Source organism: Channa argus, chromosome 9 (assembly GCF_033026475.1).
Source record: "Channa argus isolate prfri chromosome 9, Channa argus male v1.0, whole genome shotgun sequence".
NCBI lineage: Eukaryota > Metazoa > Chordata > Actinopteri > Anabantiformes > Channidae > Channa > Channa argus.
The window spans coordinates 26,102,335-26,126,980 of record NC_090205.1 but is presented as its reverse complement, the minus strand read 5'-3'; the positions used below and the strand labels follow the sequence as shown (position 1 = coordinate 26,126,980).

Genomic DNA, 24,646 nt, shown 5'->3' with positions numbered 1-24,646 from the left:
ATAAAAAAATATGTAGGCTTCTTTGGTAATTTGCAGTTTTATTACCTCATGTGCTAAAATTATCTGACGTCAGCCAATATGTTGTTGCTATTAATGCATTAACATATTACCAGTACAACAGTCCCCAGGCTTCAGGCTGCTATATTTAACCGACATGTCAGTAGCAGTAGTAGTAGTAATTCTGCTTTTGCAGCATTTCCTAAATATTACTTTGGGCAAATTCCTGATAGTTCGTGTCCTAAAAACCATCAGTGCGCAGCAAGTTTGACAATTTTACACAAGTCCGCAACTTAGTGGAGAGTTTCCGACGTGGTCCTGAATGCAACGCGGGCAACATTTTCAGACGAAGAGAAGCTGTTGGGTGTCGTGAGTAACATTTACGTTACCAAAACATTTTTGCCGCAAATGTTTAAGTTTTTTCACTAGTTTAGACTATCGAACTACTTTGCTTGTGAACGTGAGCTTGTTTGCATATTATTTGCATTAAATACCGGTTCAGTCGGGAAAAAAGGGGATGTGAACCTACTAACTGAAAGTTCACATCCCCATTTCCTCGTATTCAGCTTCACTGGGAACTTGCCTCTGTCGAATTTGTTTGCACGTTGTACATAATTTAAACTGACCTAACGTCAGCTGACTGAAATTTTACAACTTGCTCGTGCTATTTGTAGCACGTGTGAGTTACACCTCAAAGATAACGGAACCTTGAATTAACGGGCCACGTTCCTCTTCAGGCTGTCCACGAGCCATCGTCGAAGGCATACAGTCGCGTGACGTTACAGCCTGCAGCGAAGGAGTGTTTTGGAGGTGGGGCGGGGGGTGGGGGTGACATGACCACGGAAGCTGGGGCGCTGACAGTCCCGCAGACATTTAGCTAACGTTAATGACGGCACTTTTTGCAAGATGACGAAATAGAAACAGTTATTGTAAACGCGGTGTGCAATAGCTTAAAGTTAGTAGCAGGAAGGCTGCAGAGGGACATGGTTTGGGATGAGTAACTAGGTCTGACTGCATGATGATGACTGTAAGTATTGTTGGGTAAATTACCTTCAGTATCTGTAAAAACAACCAAAACACACTAAAAGTTTGGTGTAGTTAATGCGTCACACATTTCGTAACTGCTGGCAAACCCGTTATTTCCATATTTTAGACACTGTGTGGAGAGGTTGGAAAAGTACACAAATACTCAAGTATAAGTGCAAGTATTATTCTTAAAAAGTCTCCACTACAAGTAGCAGTTTTACATTTGTACTTTAAGTAAAAGATTTAAAGTACCCCACTAAGAAAACATTTTAAACAACACTGATATGATGCTGATTATTTAAAAAATAGGGTTAAGATCACTGTTGTTTTTTAATGAATCTACTGTGAATGCTCAGTTGGTAAAGGCAGTCGTCCACGGACCACAGGGTGAGTGGTTCGATCCCCAGTCACGGCTATATGTCGAATTGTCTCTGGGCAAGACACCGAACCCCTAACAGCCCATTCCCCTCCCGAGCTGTGCAAGCCCGGCAGAAATTGGGGAGGGTTGCGTCAGGAAGGGCATCCGATGTAGAAACTGTGCCAAATCAACATGCGGACAATGATCCGCTGTGGTGACCCTGAACTCACGGGATAAGCAGAAAGGACAAAAAAAAAAAAAAACTGTGAAAGATATCCTAATCTTTATTATGCTGACTTCCGTCTTGATTTGAAGTGACGATGTCATCGATGGTATCATCACTTACATCACATAATTTAACATTTTTTGCAATGACAGAAAATGCACTGTCAATTCTTCGGCGCTGAAAGGATTTTCTTTCTGTTTGGAATATACTTTTTCTGTTTAGTTCATAACATTTTCAGAAAAACATAATACCTTTAAAATTCAAATCAGCTAAGATTTTCCCAGTAACATGCTCTGCTCATTTACACCGTTCAGGGCACAACACTGTTGTCATAGCCATCACTAAAGAGTAGGTACTCAACAGGTAATACAAGAATGAAACGTTTAGTGACGTCCAAAGGCACATTACTGTATAATTGTGGAGGATGACTATGCAGTGACGATGAGCTGGAGGCAGTGAGTTGTGATGTGGGTAGAAGAGCAGTTACTGTACATCCACATCATGTTTATCCAAATAAAAGGGAGAAAGTAACACTGAACTATTTACAGATTACTCAAGCCTGTTGTTGCTGGGTTTATTTTTTCTTTCTTTTTTTGCTAGTAGAATACTGATGATATAAAGTGACTCAATCATTGAGGGGAGAATAACATTTGAAGTTCAGCAGTGTGACCACACCTCAGACATTCCCCTTCCAGTCTATTATGTTGAAATAGGGTTTTTTTTTTTACATCCCATCCACCCTCCTCTGTTTTTATTTTAATTTTATTGTGTCCACAGGGCCGGGGGGGGGGGGGGGGGTCTGCTGTGCATGGAGCAATAGCAGAGCCTGCCCAAAGCCTTCCCCAAATTGCAGGCTGGGTCTGAAATTACCCCCTACTCAATAATTCATTGCTCCCTTTTTAAATGTACGCTAAGTAGTTCACTCAATAGTGAGCAGTGACATTTGGGACACTTGTATTTCTAAGGCATGTCACGTTGCATCATCACTTAAAGCTGACGTAGTGTTGCATTGTGGGATACGGTTGTCCCGTCCCATGGTTCCTCACTCCAGTCTTCATCCTATTCCCACTAATAAAGTGTTGTGTTTTTTATATAACTTCAAGTATGGCTGGTATGTTAATGTGGAAACACTTTAATCTGTCTGATCAGATGTTGCAGCATGAAAAAATGTCTAAAGAGCAATAATGTTAGGTTTACATGTCATATCATGTGTAGTGGACAGGAAGCTTTACTTTTTTGTGTTTTAACTTATGGCAACACCGATTTATAGCAACATCACATTAACCTTTGCTACTTCGGGAGAAATTTCAGAGTGTTTGTACAGGATTCATTCAAATACCAGTGCCGGTAATGGTATTGGTGTGTCCCTAGCCATGTATTGTCAATGGATGTTTCCATTTTCCTTCTGACAGCTGAGCCAACCTCATAACTTGTGAAGTTTTGTTTTTTGGAATTTTCCGGTTCCTTTTTTATGGTTTTAATAGAACCGCAAAAAGTGCTTTACAGTTCATAAAACTCAAAAACGTGATTGGTCAACTGTAAAGGACCTTTTTTAAATGCGTCTGTTTAAGACCCCCTCTCATAAAGCCCATTGTGCTCTTATTGGTCAGGTTTTACAGGCTTAAGCAAGAACCACCTACCAGTTCATAGCTGTATTTTTGGAAGTCTGAAGCTGCTCTGAGGTGACCATCTATACTGTTAAACTACAATTCTACCCTGAATTTCACCAGATCTAAAAAATCAGAAAGACCTCAGTAACCTTTACATTAACCTTTAGCAAACCCTAGTGAAGTAGAACAGTTTTGATGACAGAGGGTTATGTGGGTTGAAAGTACAATATATACAATACCATAGGTTAAACATTAAAATAATTACATCTCTTAAAAAGAAACTGTGTAAATGCACAGAAGTCGTCCAAGCAATGTCCATTCCATTTCTAGGTGAATTTACTCCAGGAGTTATTCACTGACTTCTAAATGTCCCCCCAGATATCTGCTTTTTAATAATTCTTTCACCGAGTCGATTGGAGGGTTTTCATGGTGTAGATTTTAGCCAGGATACTTATTTATTACACACTTATTACACATTTACTGCACTCAACATAACTAATTGTGTGGTTTATAAAAACAACTGGATACCCCAGTGATAATTTAGGGGAGCTACTCTAAAAGTAAAAGTGAATACTCTCACTCCCTCCAGGATTTTGCTGACCTTTTTCTGATTGTTGTGGCCTAAAATGTCTGATTTTATGACAGCTTTTCTAAAAAAACTATGATACACATTGCAATGTTGTATGATTTCTTTTAAAATTTAATTTTCAAGGTTATGCAGAATGCACAGGGATTGTTTGAATTCACAAACTCAAAGAGGGACTGACTTATACAGTCTCTTTTCTTGTTTCGTATTACTGTTTTCACTTTAGTATGCAAGATTCTTCTTTTAGTAACATTTTGTCAAAAATGCCAAATCAAGTTGACCAAGACAAACAATTAAAAGGCCAACACTTACAAAAGGGTTCATAGTTTTTATAGGCACAAACTATTTTTTACCTTATCAACAAAACTGGAATTACTAATCCAGCAGTGTAACTTGCTTACTGCTTGTACTTTACATGAACTTTAAATGGTCACTTTCAGAAACACTGACATTTTGTGATATTTGGATTCTGTAATAATCTTGCGTAGTCACATAAAGAAATGTCTTGTAATGCTAACGCACAGTTTACTACTGAGACTAAAGAGAAGGGCTTGCAGAAGATTGCAAGTGCTCTCCAGGGTGTGGACATTTTTCCATACAGGATGTACAGGAAGAAGTTACATGTGTTGATTAAATCAGTAACTAGCAGACCCTCACTGCCATGTTGGTGGCACCAACATGTGCAGAGATAACTTGAAGGTTATAATATCCCATATTTTGTGGATTTTAAACTGTGGACTATTTGTGGGCTGTTTACATTTTGAGATGCTAAGAAGAAAATACAATCTGATTGTGAAAGGGTTATAGGTGCATTTCATTTTATATGGTACATTTCTCAATACTGGCATTTTTTCTTTTAGACAATGGGGCAGTGAGAGCAGAGGATGCCAGCCATGATTCAAAGTGGTAACTCTCTTTGGACTCAGCCCCCCCAGAGCGGCCCATCCCCATGTGATCGGTACAAGCATGCCTGCTGCAGTTATGATGGCAGTGTCTATATCCTGGGAGGCAGAGACAACAGATGTCTAAGGGACTTCTGGAGGTACAGTGTAGGTAAGAGCCAGACACAAAAGTGTGCTTATATTTAAGTGATGCAAACAGTAGATATGTGGCTTTCAAAACCAATCAACTGATTCACATATAGGTGTATTGTCGTTATTGTTACACATATATCATAGTAACATATGATATGTACAAATAAAAGCCAGTAAAGGAAAAAGTAATCCAGTGTTGTGCACTTCATACTGTAGAATCATCATCATCATAATTATCAGGCAATCAAACAAAAATTGTATTTGTAATATTTTAGTACGTAATGAGTGGACTGAGTTGAGCTGCACCAGTGAAGCTGCACCAGAAGAGCTAGAGGAACATTCTATAGTGGCTCATGAGGTACAAACATAAATATCTGTTTGTTTTTCCTAAATGACATAAACTCTCTCTACCTCTGCTAAATATCACAATATTTTATTAATTTCCAGGGCTTCCTCTATGTCTTTGGTGGCTTACTGGAATCTGCATACACCATGTGCAGGAGTGCTCTTTGGGTATTTAACACTGGTGAGTTTCACTGTGGAAGTGCTTACATGGTACAACTCACAATAGGCAGCAACTGCTTCAGACTACTGCCATGTAATTGTGATAAACAATCGGTTTTGGTCTCATTACTCAAAAAAATGAAAATATTATTCAGTACCCTTTAATCTGTTTAAAATTAATATTATTACTTTACTTATTACTCCCTGTCAAAAGTAACCTTGCGTTACTTGTCATATTACTTTTCCCAAAGGATTGGGATCTAAAAGACTGAGTCAATAGTGGAAATGAGCACTGTTCATTTTTGCCCTTATCCTCCCTCCCAAAAAAATCAAAGTAATGGGAATATTTTCGGCCAATGAATGGGGGCCTTCCCATCTTCCAATATTATTGCATGTACAATTTATAATTGTTTTATAACTTTTTGCATTACTTGTAACTGGAAATTATTAAAGGGGGGGGTCTACACACTGTGCTTAGTGTTATTTCAGTGTAAAACCCATTCACAAGCTAAAAGTAATATTATGTTTAAAATAAATAAAAAACCTTGAGATCCCAGAATATTATATAAAGGTTATTAGAAAAATATGTCATAGTGATTGATTGCATCCCTAATGATAAGGCTTTATAAGAATTTGCAAACTTTTAATTTTAATGCTGTTTGTGGTAAGAAATGGAAAAGTTGATTTCAAGTGACCAGTAAATGGTAACTTATATAACGCTTTTCTACCTATTGGTATTTAAAGCGCTTTACACTGCTGCTTATTCACCCATTTGTACTCACAGTCACACACACACTGATGGGGGAGCTGCTATGCAGCTGGCCAACACCGGGAGCAACTAAGTTGGGATTCAGTGTCTTGCTCAAGGACACTTCGTCAGCCTGGTATCCAACCACAACCCTGGGGTTGCTGGATGACTGCTCTCCGTCGTGCGCCACAGTCGCCCTGTCCACATAAAAAACTGTAATTGTTTAATATATTGTAATTGTTTAATATTTATCTGTGTCCCCTAAACTCTATGTTCATTTGTCTTTGTGTATGTTTCAGAAAAGCAGAAATGGGTCCAGTGCCAAGGAAAAATAAGCTCCCCTCAGGTACAAAGCTTCTTTCATATCAGAATAATTTGAAGTTGTAACAGATATCATGAAACCCACTCTGATTCCTTGCTCATGTGAATAAATCCTTCCAAATAGTATTACTGACAAAATGTAACAGATTAGATCCTGTTTTACAGTGATAATATACCATATTTCCATGTAGGTATTTACCAATTTTCTTAGCCCTAAAACATGTCCAGATTAACAAAGGAATTTGCATGACTATACTGTGCAAAAATCAGGCATCACTGATTAATTGAGAGCAATTTCACAAGTGTACGTAGACTGGAAAGACTCTATGTTTATAAAAGCAGGTACTAAAAATCATGTTGATAGACACAAAAAGAAAGTTAATGTCTAAGCTGCTCTGGAGAGACTTTTTTCCCCAGCATAAATGCCAGAAACTCCACAGTTCACAGATGTCAGGATGAACAAAGCATGAGCTGCACAGTTGTACCTCGTGTACAATAATAGCCTTTAAAGCTGACATCAGATCTGCAACCCTGCAAGATCCATGCAACCTAACTTTAATATCGTCTTGAAACTCATACTGTTGTGTGTATATGTCTGTGCCTTTAGGCCCAAATGCCAACAAACAGAAAAGGACACAGTGCTGTGGTGATCCACTCTTCCATGCTGGTGTATGGAGGCTACATTGATATGAAAGGTTCCTCCCAGGAATTTTGGAGTTTGGATTTTGGTGAGTTTATATGCACAGTAAGATGTCTGAGCTAAATTCTGAGAATATGTAAACAGCTTACAAGGGTGGAAAATTTCCAAGTAAAATTGTCAAACACAGGAATGTCTGCAGAAAACACAAGCACACCATGACCACATAGCATCCATTGTGTGCAAGTGTTGTTGAGATTTCTCTGTGTTTATATTTATGAAAGATACCATGGCTTGGTCCCAGCTGAATGGTTCTCAGAAGGGCTCATTAGGCCCTGGCCCCAGACACAGTCACTCAGCCATGGTCTACCAGGATTGCATGTACCTCTTTGGGGGGTTGAAAGGACTGCAAGAGCAGAGAGACTTCTGGAAATGGAATTCCACCAGCACCATGTGGACTTCTCTCAGAAATAAGTGAGTAGTGGTTTCATGTCTCAAATCTCTCAGTCTTGAATGATTTTGTAAGTTCAAGTTGCAAATGTGCTCCATGTTTCTCTTGCATTCTTTCTTTAGCCCCCTCTTCTTTTTCCTCCTCCCTTTATTCATGCTCAAATATAAAATGCCCACACTTTCTGTTTTCAAATGTGTAGCGTGGATACAGGTCAGTGAGCCTTAGTTTCTTCCAAGTTAATCAAACTATGAAGAAAAAAAAAAAGACAAAGTAAGCTGTGTCTAGCAGGAAGAAGGTCGCGGACAGATTTAGAGGTCCCACAGAGCCACATCCTGGAGCGCTGCAATGGGAGAGCTGAACTGTTTGGGCTGGTGGGGATCCAAGGCACTTAGTTGGTTCAAATCTTACCTGTTGGGGTCTATCATTAGCAAACACAATCACTCTTTACATTTCTATGCAGATGACGTTCAGTTCTATCTACCACTGAATGGCTTATCACAAAACTCTGGCCAGGTGGTTCTTCATTGTCTGGCGGATATTAAAAACTGGCTGGGCAGAAATTTATTGTTTTTGAATGAGGCCTAATCTGAAGTCATTTTGTTTGGATCTAGTGACAAATGCAAAATCCTATAATATTGTAATATCTGGGAAGTCTATCTTCCAATGTTAACATTGTCAAAACGAACACCTAGGTTTCTTAATAGTGAACTGCGGTTCGATAAACAGCTCTGCGATTAAAAACTGTACTTTCACCAACTGTGCTCTCTCGCCAAAGTCAAGCCTTTTCTACCACACAATGACTTGGAAATTGCCATTCATGGTCTTTTTTCCTCGAGGCTTGACTACTGTAATGCAGTGTATTTTGGTGTTAACCACTCAATTCTTCAGCAGCTACAGTTGTTGCAGAAAAAACTTTCCACGTTGTCATTGTGGGGTATTTTTTGTAGAACTTTGAGGAAAATAATAAATAACCAATCAAATAATTCCTTTTAAAATAAGGCTGTTTTCAGCAGTTTCTCTGTTTTTATGGACATAAGAAATCAGCTTTCTGGAGAAAGCCAACTATAACCTGGTTACTAAAGTGTCATATATATGGAAATAATCGGGGTAGGGGATTTGGGTTATCGAGGTAATTCAATTCAACTTTATTTATATAGCTCCAATTCACAAGAAAGTCATCTCAAGGCACTTTACAGACTAAAGTCAAGACTATAAAGATGTATAGAAATAAAGATGTATAGAAATCCCCCTCAAGGGGGAATTGTTGGGTTCTCTCTACAACTCTTTATAATCTTGACTTTACTCTGTAAAGTGCCCTGAGATGACTTTGTTGTGAATTGGTGCTATATGAATAAAGTTGAAAGACATACAGAGAACCCAACAATTCCCCCTGGAGCAAACCATAGGCAACAGTGGAGAGAAAAAACTCCCTTTAATGGAAGAAACCTCCAGCAGAACCAGGCTCAGGGTGGACGACCATCTGCCTCGACCGGTTGGGGTGAGTGGAAAGTGAAGAGAGAAAAGAAAAGAGCAACAAAAGCAACAACAAAACATCGGGCAGGTTGGTTTGACCAGTAGCTGCACGCTGGACGACACACAGCTTCAAAGTTTAGGACACCTGCAGAAAGGGACAGAGAGAGGGGGACGGAGAAGGACAAAGACAACTACTGGAGAAAGAAGACACAAAGTTAATGTCATACAGTAGTGACAATTGTGGGGTGAGAGCAGAGGAGATAGGGAGAAGAGGAGGAAAGGAGCTCAGTTCATCAGGGGGTGGGTCCCCCAGCAGTCTATACTATAACAGCATAACTATAACTAACTATGTGCTTTCAGGTAGATTTCTGTTGGAGAATGTTGATTACTCTGCCATGTTTACACATCCCCAGGTTTCTAATCGTCTTTCTTCAACAGCACATGTGCGTAACCAAAGGCTGCAGACGGTACCACGTAGCTGAGTAAAAGAATGAATGAGAGGAGAGATCGTTAATGAGTTAACAGGGTGATGCTTGCTCATTTTTAAAAACAAAGTCTGCGTCTCCCATAGAAGTCTAAATAAGCCACTCTCCCCCGTGGATTTTTTAAATTTAGACTATTGTCGGTCAACTGCATGTGTCTTTCCTCCCCCCATGAGTGCATGTAAAAGCAATGAGTGTAGCTCTATGCTGAGTGTAGAAACACCTCTCTGTATGACACATTTCAACAACAGGAGGATTTATGTAGAACTGTTAGAATAAAATAACTTACTTTTACCTTTAGGTGTCCCTAATTAACTTTCTTCTTCTTTCTTTTTTTTCATTTTTATATACAGAATATAGAAATAAGTCACTATTAACAATTTGCATTAGTCCTGCCATCAATGTAAATCACGGAACTAACCTTACTGAAAGGTGATCTGTGCTGCTGTCTGACATTTAAGCAGCAAATAAGTAGTTTATAGGTGCTGTAGAATGAGGGAAAATCATTGATCACAGATGTTGTCATTCCCTTGGACCGATTAAAAAACAGGTGGCTAAATAGATTTGGTTGGCCATAAATATGCGTGAGCAGGTATATTGCATGTGTGGGAAACACTGGGATTTGTTCACAATAACCAAACTGTCAAATCACCGACTTTATCTTTTAAGTCTTCCGCAACAAAGGTGCATCCTGCTAACACCACCTGTGGTTGTTATCTTCAGGTCCGGTCCCTCCAGACTGGTGGGACACTCTGCTGTGGCCTATAAGGATAGTATGCTTCTTTTTGGGGGAGGTGAAAGCCAGGACTCTCCAAAGAACTGCCTATGGAGGTACAGCTTCAGCACTCAGACATGGGGGCAAGTTTCAACACACCCAGGCTCTAACCCTCCAAACAAGATCCATCACTGCTGCACTGGGTTGGGTCCCAGCTACAAGTCCAACACCAGTGACCCCACCTCTAGCTCAAAACTGAATGACAGACTCAGACCCTTCAAAAACAAGTGCTTCCCTGCACCTCTCACGTTTCTAGGATCAGAGGTAGCAATAGAGCTGGAGACATTTAGCCCACAACACTGCTACGATAGCAACACACCTCCAAACTGCTCCAAACTAGAGAAAAGCAAACAGGGCCGGGTGGAGAACAATCACCAGCAGAGTGAAGATTGTTTGACCTTCGAGAACAGAGCTTTCAGGAAACAGCAGAGCTGCACAGATGGAGACCTGCTCCATGAAGTGGAGGAAGACATATCCATGCACCTGCCTGATGTGCTGCTGGTCCTGGGAGGACGACCTTGCACCGGTCACAGTCCCATCTCCATATGGCATATGACCCTGACTGAGTCGTGACAGCCTGTAAGAACAAATGGTTCCTCAATGAGAAACATATGAAAAAACTGCAGTATTTTATGACTTTATCTATAGATTTACTGGTGTTCTGTTAATAAGAAAATATATTTTTGTAATTCTGTTAATTTTAGGTGTGCGTTTTGTTGTAAATTACTGCATTAATCACATGTCATATAATTGTGAAAACAAGTAAGTACAATTTGTTTATGTAGCACCTTTCACAGATAAAATCACAAAGTGCTTTACAATATGTAAAAATGAAAAAAATTAAAACACAACTACAACAAAGATTGCTTTAATTTTGAAAGAAAACATTTTTAGCATTCTTGAGACTGCTCAACAGTTCAGGGCCTCCTTTTTCATATTTTTCACTGCATTAAGCTCCAAATGTTTCAGTGGTGGACAGTTCTGAACTGCAGCCAGGGCAGATTGGTAGCCACACTCTTCACTGCTGAATATTGTTTGTTGTTGAAATAAGCTATAAACCTAAAACACATGTCACCTAGATGGCAGCATGTGTTGCTCCAAAACCTGTGTATGTTGTTTAGCATAATGTGGCCTTCACACATAAGTTAGTGAAGAGGTGTTCACTACACCAACCCCACAGCATTACAGGTCCTGGCTTTTAAGCTGTGTACTCCAAACACGTCAGATAGTCCCTCTCCTCTTTAGCATGAAGGCTGTGGTGTTGATTGTTTGCAATAAGAATGTAACACTTTGGCTCATCAGACCACAGGACAGTTTTCCACTTCACCTTAGTGAGTTGGGTTTTAATAATCTACAAATTTATTACTGTTTTTGTGTTACACTTTACATGGCATCCCAGCTTTCCCAGAAATGAGGTTTGTACTGCAAACATGAAAACATGGACATAACAAGGTCTTTATCATCCAAATTACACATGATGGCGCCAGAGCTCAACATTTGTTTAGAAACGGCAAACAAGCACGGATTCATAGTTCTTGTCTTCAGGGAATGGAAACTGTGAAAAGTGTCCTACAATGCTGTTTGGTTCATTTGCCTTAAAAACATACACAGTTGAGTAGGTGATATTCCAAAGCATCCTGCCTAAATATAATCCTGTCAATCCTGAACATGTAGCAGTCTCCACAGGCTTGAACCAGAGCTTTTATTTTTTTTATAACTGTTCAAATTTTGATGTATGATGCTGTGTTTTTATATTGATATAAATTTGATATATTGATATATATTTTTATATTTACTTTGAAACGTTTGCTTCATCTATGTTCTTTATGTAACTTTGCCCTCAGGTTACTACTCTTTGATCCATAGTGATCTGGCTGAGATAAAACCAACAAATGACTTTGAGCCTGTAAAGTCTGTTGAAGGCCCATCACCCAAACAAATCAGCAATGACATTCTAATAAAAGCACCTTTTTCCTCACTTTCTTAATGCACCACAGAAATAAGCCTCTGTTAGTGGCCTAGGATTGAACAGGGTAACGATACAGCTGTAGCCAGTGGTAACCACGAGGAACGTCTGACAAATAATATCTCTTGTATTATTTTTTCTCAACACTTAAAATATTCCCTAACAAGTTCACCATCTGAGTAATAAAAATCAATATGTTCCGCACTTTGATTAGACATAAGTTTTTATGCCGGATGCTCTTCCTGCTGCAACCCGCCCATTTTTTTGATCCAGGCTCCAGCCACCAAGGGCAGGGTCAAGCCTGGTATGGTGGGATCCAAGCCTGCCACCTTTTGCTGAAAATTACACTCATTTTCTTTTGTTTTTTTTTTAACTTAAACTAAATTAAACTAATTAAAATATATTATGGCCTATTGTTCAAAAGTGAATCTTTAGTAGGAATCATTGGGGCTGATTGCCACGGCCCCAAGGTCAAAACTTTGTAATGCATAGTTCTATTGGCTAAAATAGCAGTTATAAGTACCTAAGTTAATAAGTCAATTTTGAAATTGTCTCACTTACAATTTTAAGAAATGTTTGTCTTCCATGGAATTAGACAATGTAAATGAATCCTGAGAGATCTAAGATCTGCATGTGTAATTGTGGGACAACTCTTATGCAGCAGGCCAGGCTGCTGTAATCCATCGCGCTGTGCCTCCTTTTGTTTGCCCCATTGACCTACATTACAGCTCCCAAACAACTTGCTCCACAAGTCCTCTTAGAGAATATTGTAGATAGTATCATTGTTATTGCCCATTATTGATCTTCTTATTTTGCAATTTGATTGTATGAACTGGTGATGGGATGATGATGGTGACATCACACATATTACATAGTGATTTATAACATTGTTTTCCAACCATTTCAAATGAGGAACTGTGACCCCATCGCAGGTTATGGCATTAGTGGTTACGTAATTGTAAGCAGGTGAACCAAAGATGTTTCCTTTTCATAATGTGCTGCTTGGTTTTATTTGATAATTTTTTTATAAGCTACATAAAATAAAAGGAATGTTTGTTTTTTTTAAAAAAAGCACAATTGTGTGTAATTGTTTCTTTTTTCTTTTTATTCACAGAAACAATCTTGTAGTGATTTTTTGTCTATTTTCTGACATTTTGTGTCTGCTATTGGTCATTTCATTTATATTTTTATGCATTTGGTGTCTGTAATTAGACTTTTGGTGTGTTTTTGTCTTTTTACACCTTTTTTAATAAAGATGTTTGATGTTTGTGGTCATTTTGAACTTCTTTTGGATAGTTTATGCAAAATACAGTATATATATCGTATGAATTATTAATGACCTGGTAGTACAAGTGGTTTGCAGTGTATAGCGATGTGAAATTAGTTTACAACAGGTAATTTGTTGTGTTAATATGTGTAGCACGCAACTGTTTTTTTTTTTAAATTCTTACTTACTACCGGATCCGTTACCTAAATAGAAGAAATGTGGACAAAGTAAGTTCTGAGAAAATATAGTCCAGATTTGTGGCACAAATCTGGACTATATGTGTACATTTATGTTATGAATCGCATCACGATCACTGTTTTAAATAGGATACTTGTAAATAGGATACTATCATTGTACATTGTATATTTAAAACAGATGGAAGCTGTGATGCAGCTCCAGTGTGTAATGAAATATTTCTGTTTGTAGATGGCGCCATTTGTTTGGTAATATACCTTATAACCGGCCATAAACTCACTTGTCGCTTAAGTTCCATCTTTGATTAATCAGTTCTTTCAGGTTCGTTTTTTTTATATCTTAATATTTGAATTCTATAGTTGCCTTTACTTTTAAATCATTAAGTTATTCTTATTCAGAATTATTTTCCGTATTTGGGAAACCTTTTTCTTAACGTGAACGCATCTGCTGGGATGAAACGCTCAAAGGAAAAAGGAGCCTGCGGGAGTTGGGATATTTGTCTAAATATGGTTTTATAAAGAAATGTAGGTGTAATCTTTAGGATCAGTCAGGAAGATGTTACCTACCATAAATCATCCTAACACATCCTAAATTACATTGAACAGGATTGCGGCTGTACCGTGTCCGAGCTAAATCTGCGTTATGAGGGCTTGTGATCTTCTAAATTGATGATCAAATTATGTCTCACATACTGCAGTCTAAGACTCATTGGGGAGAAACAATTATGCAACCTCTCGGGGGCTGGCGTGTTACCATAATAAAACCTTGTTCCAAGGAGACGTAGTAGTCTAATCCCTTGCGTCCAGTTGGTGGAAATCCCCACGTGGTTTCGACTCCGGTATAAAAACTTTGGGTGTGCGGAGCCCCTGTTGTCGTGATTGCATAGTGGAAAAAGGGGGGTCTTAGTGAGCAGCATCCTGCAAGACGCACGGAGCTGACTTTCCACAGACGCACGCACCGGACATGGTACCCAGGCGCACACACAAAAAGGCACGGGACTTACCGAGCGCAATTATTCTCCCAGGGACTGAGGCTGGAGAAGTGGAGTTTGTGCGTGTTTGAATGGAAACGAGCGGACTGAACGCGTTTCCACACTGAATGGGGTTTAATTTAGACTTTTCGGCGCGGCACTGTTTGTGTCCTCGTTTGTTTTGGTACAAGTTACCAGCGTGAAGTGAACGCGGTGCATCAACAATCAAAACTCCTGAGTGCGCTTTGCTACAGAGAAGAACTTTTATTTATTTTTTTTTTTTTTGCATAAAAAGAAACCTTGTTGGACAATACGCTCCATGCGTAGTGACCGGAGTTAATGTGAGTGCCGCTCTTGTACGTTGGGGAATACGTAGATATCACTGGCTTCTTTGGATCTCTCTCCCTTGGAGCACACGTGGATGTTCTTCCGGAATTTTGTAAATAAAAAGTAACTTTCATCTGAGTGTGTTAATATATCCTCCTTCTGTCCCATATTATTGGACTTTAAGTTTAGAAAAATGAGCCTCTACACGTTGGCATTGACCTGTTTAGTTGCGTGCATTGTGTCCGTGCGCTGCAGCTCGTTGACCGGGACAGAGACTCAGAGCTCGGCGCAAGAGTCCTGCGCGTCCTGCGGCCTCAGGACGCCGGATCCGTCAGAGCGGGTAAACATAGACTTCTTGGAGGCGGTGAAAAGGCACATACTGAACAGGCTGCAGATGAGGGACAGACCTAACATCACCCATCCCATCCCGAAGGCTGCGATGGTGACGGCTCTGCGGAGGTTACACGCCGGCAAAGTGCGAGAGGACGGCCGGGTGGAGATCCCCAGCTTTGACGGACAGGGCGCGTTCAACAACGAGGTTCATACCGAGACCTCAGAGATTATCAGCTTCGCCGAATCAGGTAATAATCAATAATTCATTGGATACATCTAAATCGACCCCTGGATGAACCCCTGTCAACGTTTGACTTTGTGTGCACACAATAGGCTGCGCAATGAGCCACCTGAGTTAGTAACTTAAAACCAGCCTCTTGTATAGATAGAACTTCACATTTTGCATGTGTGTGTGTGTGTGTGTGTGTGTGTGTGTTTGGTGGGGGTGTTGTCCTGAGTTCTTCACAAATCGGCAGAGGTGAAACAGACCTAACTGTTGCTATAAAACGCCAAACCCGGATGCCACCATTATTTTCATCATCGCATTACATCACAGTTGACCCCTGCTGAAGCCAGTGGCTGCTCTTAAATCCTCCTGTTTAGCTCCAGTAAAATAAAAAAAAAAGCAATGCAACTAAAGAAAGAGTCCTTAAATTACCCTCATGTGTTGTCTAGGGGATAAAAAGAACCTCTGAATCCAATTTCATCACTAAAGCTGTGCTCACACTCAATACTCCAATGTATAAAGCCCTCTTTTAAATACAGACAAAGTCCTTCAATTGGGCATTTATCCCTTCCTCTAAGAATGTGTATCTAACTAATTCTCAGAAGTCCAAAGAGAACACCCTTTCCTCTCGCTTTCTCTACACCCCCCTCCCCTTCCCACTCAAACACACACCTACACATACACCTAAAATCATCAGCGCTTGTCAGAATCCAATAATTGTCCGTTAGCCTGTGAGAACCACACCTCTGACACAAACTGTTAGTTTAACAAAAAGAAAACATGCAATTAAAACACTAAAATAGGACTTTCTTAAATACACAAACACATACACACTATCCTGTCTTTTCCCATTGGCCCTGCCGGTACAATTAGCCCGAATGGGGCTGCTAGGTCCTGCCTTGCAATGGGAATGATCTGAGCGCTCTCCTGACAAGAGAACAAAGCCAGGCAATTATTATAAGAGCACTATGTGTTCGTGCTGAACCCAACATGTCAACGTTAAGAAGTAGGAGGGAAAAAAAAAAGGCAGGAAAAACAAAAGAAATTGCTCAGAATAATGCATGAGACATTTGAATCCATGTGGGGTTAGATTGGGGGAGTGTGGGTGGAGGGATATGGTGTTGGGGGGGGGGGGGTGTGATATTGTGTGTTTGTCCCCATATTGCAGTATTATTAAGAATGCTTTTGTCATTCTAAAGGTTCACTGGACTCCTTTGCTTCTTCTTCTACTTCTGTTTTTTTTTCTCCTAGTTCTATTCTTCCTCACACCTTTGAGTCTTTGTGTACCATTGTACCATGGAGCTGGCTTGGGTCCCTGCTCCCTAGACCCCTTCTGCTTCCTGGCCAGCTGGCTCACACCCCCTCCCCTCACATCGGATGCTGCCAGCCGGGGCATGGCTCAGAGGCAAGGTCTCCAGAAAGCTCTGAAGCCAGGGGAGCTTGTCCCCCAAGCATCAGGGAGTGTAAATTGTTGTTATCACAGTTTAAGACAAGGTGGGTTGGGGGTGAGGCTGGCGTAGGCTTAGCCAGCCACCAGCCAGTGAATACGTGTGGATAGTTGTCTGTGTGCGGTGTGCATGTGTTGACCACTGGGGTCAGTTTGCATCCTCAGCCTCCCCTCAGCACAGGGTTAACTGTGTGCTTGTCAGCCAGGGAGCTGGCTTCTTATCAGCGGTTGCTTTAGCGGGGAGAGGTAAAAAGTCTGCCAAGAAGCCCCAGGGAGGGCGAAGGGGGGCGATGCCAATCTCCCTTCTCCGCTGACATGGTCCCGTGGGTCCACGCTGAGGGATTCGGTGTCCCGTATCCACGGGAGCGAAGCGGGGAACACAGGCAGAGAGAGGAGGGGTGGGCGAAAGAGAAGCGGGGTCGATGGAGAAGTTTAGATCTGCGCTTCTTGATTGTTCACTACAGCCATTCAGACCCAGTGAACTTGCCAGTGGTCCAAGGCGTGGAATTAGGACTTCATTATAGAAGGTCATTAACTCTGGCCTGGTTCCTCCAGTGGATCAGGTTGGCAGGTTTACTTCAGGACACCACTCTTTCATGAGGAGCCGTCAGTCAAAGCACTCCTGGGCATGGTCCAGACATTTTCCACATTCATTCCCAAGTGTGTGTTTCAGTCCTCAGTGGGCCAGTGTCAGTGTAGCTTCTGATCCTATAAATGATTTAGGCAAAACGCTCTGGTAGTAAAACTAAAACCACAACAAAGCCAGAACCGCAGCAGCTTTAAGCTGTGGCCAAAAGTCCAGTGTCTCAACCAAACCCCTTCATCCTCTCCACCACCGTAGCCCCTGTTCCCCATAGCCCAAGGGATGGCTGCTACACACATGCCTCTGCTTCAGCTAGAGGCACGAGTGCTGCGTGCCGCGCCCTCATCCTTCCACAGCGTGTGGTCTTGTCAACAGCAGCTTTCAGTAACAAGCTATGGAGCTGCCTGCTGGCTCGCCTATTTCTGCTGCTTGTCTCCCTGACTTGGTGGCACAGGTGGGGACACGCTGAAGAAGCTCTTTATCCACAAACACAGGCCCACCCAGGTGTCCTGCTCGCTGATAATCACTAACAACTGTTCCACTGCAGGGTCAGGTGAGGCGTGTCAGGGCCAGCTCCAAATTGTTTTTAACACTGGATGAAAATAACAATTCATTCCTCAAACGGAAGCATGATGAATGCTTCCTCAGTATTTTTTCTTCCTCAGTATGCTTCCTCAGTGTCTCTTTTTTTTTTTTTTTTGTCCTTTCGGGTTATCCCGAGAGGGTCGCCACAGCGGATCATCGTCCGCATTTAGATTTGGCACAGTCAGCCCTTCCTGACGCAACCCTCCCCAATTTCTACCGGGCTTAGACCGGTACTGTGCAGCCAGGCGTGGGAATGGGCTGGTGGACGACTTACCAACTGAGCTTCAGACGCCCCTGTAGCTCAGCAGAAGATATAAATATGAATCAGTAAATCAGTAACTGTTTTACATGAACAGTGCCAAGCATGTTAAGATACACAGGTGTACAGATAAACCTGCAAACCATCAATGCGTGAACAAACAACTTTTCTCGTGCGTTAGTGAGCTGACATCTTGACACACCTTCTTGAGCTTGCATGTGGACGTCTGTAAAGTCTGTCCTGACTATTAACAGACGTGGGCAGTGAATAAATGTATGCCGCTGATCGTGTAGCAGACACAAGGGTGCAGGAGTAGGACTTGGACTTGGATTTTCTGGAACAAGTAGTTTGGTGAAGAACTAAACTAAGGTATGTTAGGCCTATATGGTGTACTGTTTTATATAAAGTTAGCTGCTGCCCTATTCTAAATGGCAATCAGATAGAGATAAAGAGAGATAAATTAGTGGTATCTTACGTTAGAACCCATAGCTCAGAAAGAAACCAAGTCTTTTAACAAGTCATCAGAACAAACAGCAGAGCACTTCAGTGTTTATTCAGTTTTATGTCAGGCTTTACTCCCTGTCTATCATCTTGCCACCAGTGTTCTACGATCCTCATTTTTCTTCACTCTGAGCTGTTGAGGCACGTAAGAACGCACAGCACTGAATGAGGTGAGGTTAGTTACTTGTAGCCCTGAGGGGCCTTTACAGCAGTCCCAGGCAAAAGCTGCTGTTCAGCTAATTCCTTAAGTTGTTCACTTCAGATGGATTTTAGCATGTAGTCAGTATGTGCATCTGATACTTTACATGCAAGCTTTGAGAAAGCTGATATTTGATGTATTGCTTTCTTTGAGGTTGGGCGAGTGGGTGTAGATCTGGATGCAGTTGGATGCAAATGTGTGTGCGTGTAAATTGCCTGAGCTCTGAGCTCACATGCTACAGAGTGGAGAGCTGGTCTGAACAGGTCCCTGTGTGAATGTAAAGCTATGGTTAACAGGAGGAAGAGGCGTGAGGCGCCTTAAAGAGGGGGCCCTTCTTTGGTGGCCACCTGTTGACACTGACACACACTAATCAGTCGGCAAACAAAGTAATTTAGCCACTTTCAAAGGCACTGCTTTGCTTGAGGACATTGTACCAAATCTCCTGAAATAGAAACCTTTCAAGTTACCTCAGGGTAATTTGGAAGACATCATTAGGTTTAGAAAAAAAAGACGAAAAAAAACAGTGCCAGGGAGAGCCCATCGTCACCTTTAGACTCCTGGGATCTCTTCATTGTGCTGCTGTAGAAAGTGGCCAGTGTCATGTAAATGGCTTTATTTTTGCCACATCATGCTTTTTGCTGGAAAGCCACACGTTTCAATGCCGAGCTGCAGCACGGCTGTCTCCCGGTGCCTCACAGGGGTCTTTGTGCTGTCACTCTCAGGGTACTCACACTGGAAGGAGACGGGGAGGAGAGGGGGGGGTGCACTAACCGCGAACTCAATGAACCCCTGGGGAGCCTTGGCCGTGTGTGCCACCCTCCTACCTTTTCTACTTTGCGTCGTTCCTTCGTTTTTCTTCTCCTTCTCTATTCCCTCTCCTCCCTATTTGGCCCTTTCACTTCACAAAGCTGGACCTGAGTCCAACTGGGTCTAATCCCAGAGCTGGTCTGTTGTAGCTGGCCTATCAGGAGCTGCCACAGAGGTCACCTGACACAGTGATTGAGTGTGAACAGGGAAAACAAGCTAAAAAAATGGCTGTAAAGACAGAAGTCTTCCCTTCTTTGGGGACTTTCTGCTTTCCATCTGGGCACACTTGTGTGTTTATAATGTGACAACTGGTCTTTAGCTCTTTCTCGAGAAATCACCTAATTATATTGGACAAGAAAATCTTTATCACAAGGTCAGTTTATTGAAACATTACCAGGGCTACGGCCACATTTCATGGCGTTCAAAAGCCAGTGTCATTCGCTCAGTAGTCATGGAGATGTTTAATTATTGCGTGACCTAAGTATGGAATTTAGCTCATATGATAAAAGGTAAATTCAGGGCACATGAGGATACTCTCTGGCATTGTATATGATATCACACGACCAAAATTCTATTCTTAGGTCATGTGACAACAGTCACACTATCTCCCTGACAACTTCATTCATTAATGAAGCTCACAAGATATGATTGGAAGCTTCATTCTTTTTCCAATCAGTGTTTACCCTAACTCTAACCCTATGCCACATAAACAGGAAGTTATGCATTTAAATGATCACTGAACCGTGTTTTGCATTTACACTGATTGGGTAATGTTTTATAAATGGCAGATTGTGAACTAACAATTTCTCTGTTGTTGTCTCCAACAGATGAGCAAACCTCCTCTAAGTCTGGTTTGTACTTTCTCGTTTCCAACGAGGGCAACCAGAACCTGCATGTGTCCCAGGCGAACCTGTGGCTCTACTTTCGCATATCACCAGCTGGTCCTGAGAAGGGCCTCAGGAGGAAGGTGACTGTCAGGATTCACTACAAGGAGGCTGGTGTTTCCAACAGTGCACCTGGAGGCCTAGAAGGTGGCGTTGCAGGAGGAACAGGTCGCTGGGCCCTGGTGGAGAAACGGGTGGATCTGAAGCGTAGTGGCTGGCATACATTTCCCCTCTCGGATGCAGTGCGGGCTGTGTTTGGAAAAGGCGGTCGGCGGCAGGACCTGGAGGTCCAGTGTGAGGGTTGCGAGACAGCTGGCGTGGCACCGGTGCTCGTGGACCCCGGTGACCCATCCCATCGGCCCTTTCTCGTGGTGCGTGCGCGGCAGGTGGACGGAAAGCACCGGATTCGCAAGCGAGGGCTGGAGTGTGATGGCACCAACGGGGGTCTTTGCTGCCGGCAGCAGTTTTACATAGACTTCCGCCTTATTGGCTGGAACGACTGGATCATCGCCCCAGCTGGCTATTACGGTAACTACTGCGAGGGCAGCTGCCCGGCCTACATGGCAGGTGTGCCAGGCTCAGCCTCATCGTTCCACACAGCTGTTGTCAACCAGTACCGTATGAGAGGGATGAGCCCAGGTTCAGTCAACTCCTGCTGCATCCCCACCAAGCTCAGTACTATGTCCATGCTCTACTTTGATGACGAGTACAACATTGTCAAGAGGGATGTTCCCAACATGATTGTGGAGGAATGTGGCTGTGCTTGAGTTTACACTGACCCTTCATTACCTGAACTTGAAACAGTCAAAAGGCCTTTTGTACAAACAGGACGTTTTTGTACGGTACACATATACAATATATCTATACCTACTGTCTGTGCAGGCAACACACACTGGTACAGTCTATCAAACGCAAGTATCAGTGTTGTGTCCATGTTTGCACGCGTCTCTTTGCACGTGTCCGTGCGAGTGTGTGTATTTATCAGACTGAGTGACATGCTGGCTGTCCAAGTGTGGCACTTTCAGCAAAACGTGGTCAGCGATGGGACGAGAAGGGAATAATTGTCACCAAATGATACTTTGCTCTAGTTTGCCATTTCTAGTCAAAAAATAATGGCCCATCATCCTCTTTAATGAAGATAAAAAGCGCTTAAGGAAGGTGATAGGATCAGCCGATGACATTATTGGCTTCACCCCCCAACCCCCCACTCCCCCAGCCCTCTTAAGTACTTTAAGCACATGACAGACTTTTGTTTTTATAAAGCACTGACAATTCATCAGCTTATACAATTCAGAACACCAGCACTTCCCTGCTATGCTGACAGACACAGTCTAACTGTCCTCTCTAGTGGAATTATAGTGGCAGCGTTTAATGCCGTGCAGGATTATACCCTCCACAGCAGTGTAGTGGCAAACGAAAGTCCCCCACTGAGCTGCTGCCAGTGTCGTCATTCATGCCATCAACAATGGGCCTCGACGTTAACTTCCTGCCCGTCAAGAGTGCTGCAGGCCCTGCTACCATGACAACTAAGTGAAGACAGATGTCATAAGTGCACTTCACCTGTGCACAGGGAGCAGCAGAGAGGGAGAACTGCTTCCTCAAGCCCCGTAAGGCTCAGGAGAAACGGGCCTCCAGTTTGCAGGGGCACAGGGCAGCACTTGCAGAAAACTGAAATGCACACCCCGAATAGCACTTGTATAAAGAAATGCCTTCCAAGGGGTACTGAGTTTCCTGTCCTATCGGTAAATAAGTGCCACATGAGCTATGCAATGTGTAGTAACGTATTCACATACACAACATGCGCTATTAGACTGAATTCTTTCCATCTTGCTCTCTCTCATTCTTCCTCTCTTCAGTCCTCAACTCTTTATCAATACTTGAAATGTATAATCTTTCGCTTCCTTTCCAAAGCGAATGATTGTTGTGATGTTTGCACTGAAAAGTTGCGGGATTAGTGAGACAAAAACTGCCATTGAAAACTTATTTTTATAGAAGTAAATTGAATTTTGTTTCAAATGTATTTTACCTAATTAATGGAACCAAAGAGGCCATGATTTTAACTATTGTACCAAGATGGCAAGGCCATTGAGTTACTGTGTACAATACTGTTTTTGATAATTTTGCAAAAGGCCTACCACTGTATCAGGGTACGACACGCTTTTCATTTCTTAGCTATATTTTCATTCTCTGTTTTGTACAATAAGCAACATTTCATTTTTTTCATCTTTAATTCTATTTTTGTTTGTTTTCTATTTAATAAGAAAGTTATTTTTAGTTCCTGTCTAAGAATCATTTAGTCAAATAAATAAATGTCATCTGTACAGTTTATGTAAAATAAAATGTTTTTCCTAAATATTTTGTAAGTTTGAAGTCTTTTCTTGCGTCATGTTGTCGGAAATGGATTAGGCCTATTACCGTTTGGGACAGTGTCTAAAATGTCAAAAATTATCATTATTACTATAATACAACATTCCAAATAATCTAAAACCTATATTTTATTGTACGAGGAAAACATCGAATGTTAACATTAATATACATATTGTTAATTTGAATTTGATGCCAGCTACACATTTCGAAGAAGTTGGAAGAGAGGCACCAAAAGATTGAAAATTTTGTAGTGTAATCCTAAAACAATAATCGGCAACCGGTTAGTGTTATCATATGACAGAAATGAGGATAAGCGAGTAACATGAAAATAGTTCAGCAACTTTAGAATGATATTGCTTAAACTGCAGCGTTTGGCAATATCATTACATATGTCACAAAATAGATGATTCAAAGACAAAAAAACAACACCGGATGGTCATAATTTTCAGGCCCTCAGGCATCGCTGCATCAAACACAGAAATGATTCTGCAGTGAAAACCGCAGCATTGGCCCAGGAACATCTCTGAGAACCACTTTCAACACAGTTGGTCTCTAGATCCACAAAACGAAGTAAATCTGTATGTGCTGAGGTATTTTGTGATAGCTGGTGCAATTCAAGACAAAACAAAGCGTGGCTGAAACATCGGGGTACTAGAAGAAAAACATCCACATGCTGCCGTCTTCGTCTATACTGGTTGAAACATAAAACTCTTCCCTGTTGCCATTTGTCAGGACTGGAGTGTCAGGAGTGTCTCTAATAAGCTGGAACTGTAGAACAGTAATTACAAATATGATTAACAGCCTCATTGGCACATCCATAGGCACTGCCAACATACAGAGCTTCACATACTTTCTTGATTCCTTTTTGGCTGCAGCTGCCTGTTGATGTGTTTGCATTCAGTTCATTGTGTGTCTGTGTACCTTCACATGTTAGGAAACCGGTAACATTGCTGCGGTGGATGGGTGCAGCTGTGCAATGTGTTACATCACCCTGCAGCATTTAGCATTATGTTTCTGTTTCTCAAGGCAGGTTTACAGTTAACATATTGTCAGCAGCGTTGTGTCACTGCTTTGTGACAACAATTTGTGCAACAGCACAAGCCTTGCCCGACTCACTGTCTGCCCGTGCCCACACCTACCAACAGTCAGATTTTATGTAATGTTTCTGCATAACACATCTTATGTTACTATATCTGCTGTATAATTGCTCTAAATGAAGCCGTAAAGATCTGCCAAACAGTGCGATGAGATTTGTTTGGCTGCAGGGCAAATAGCATGTTAGGGAGGGATCAGTGTAAATAACTCCTTTACCTGTAGCTGGGTGGACAAGCTGGGAGAAGCAGCAGGAGAAAAGGGGGGGGGGGGGGGGGGGCAAATCAATGTTAGGGGGCGTGTCACTGACAAGCGGCCGGACAAGAAGAGAAATTATCTGTCACAAATGATCAGAAGTGAGTGACATTGTTTTTAATCTCCTTGGAGCCTGTACCCTACTCAGCAAGGGC

The 24,646-nt window shown here is 41.7% G+C and overlaps 2 protein-coding genes across 4 annotated transcripts; both read left to right on the top strand.

The window, feature by feature from the left end:
- The first annotated feature begins 223 nt into the window (after nt 1-223).
- Nucleotides 224-13,464, top strand: klhdc3l (kelch domain containing 3-like). Of its 3 annotated transcripts, none has more exons than XM_067516079.1 (8): nt 224-366; nt 4,664-4,856; nt 5,113-5,195; nt 5,285-5,363; nt 6,389-6,435; nt 7,018-7,138; nt 7,332-7,521; nt 10,177-13,464. In XM_067516079.1, exons 2-8 carry the CDS (start codon nt 4,688-4,690, stop codon nt 10,799-10,801), a joined length of 1,314 nt encoding a protein of 437 aa, XP_067372180.1. In that variant the 5' UTR covers nt 224-366; nt 4,664-4,687; the 3' UTR covers nt 10,802-13,464. The 3 variants fall into 3 exon arrangements, with proteins under 3 accessions (XP_067372180.1, XP_067372182.1, XP_067372181.1); XM_067516080.1 differs by lacking the exon at nt 224-366 and adding an exon at nt 377-1,024; XM_067516081.1 differs by lacking the exons at nt 5,113-5,195; nt 5,285-5,363.
- A 1,010-nt stretch (nt 13,465-14,474) lies between these two features.
- inhbb (inhibin subunit beta B) lies at nt 14,475-23,099 on the top strand. The gene is made up of 2 exons (XM_067516078.1): nt 14,475-15,534; nt 20,721-23,099. Exons 1-2 carry the CDS (start codon nt 15,147-15,149, stop codon nt 21,542-21,544), a joined length of 1,212 nt encoding a protein of 403 aa, XP_067372179.1. The 5' UTR covers nt 14,475-15,146; the 3' UTR covers nt 21,545-23,099.
- The last annotated feature ends 1,547 nt before the right edge of the window (nt 23,100-24,646 follow it).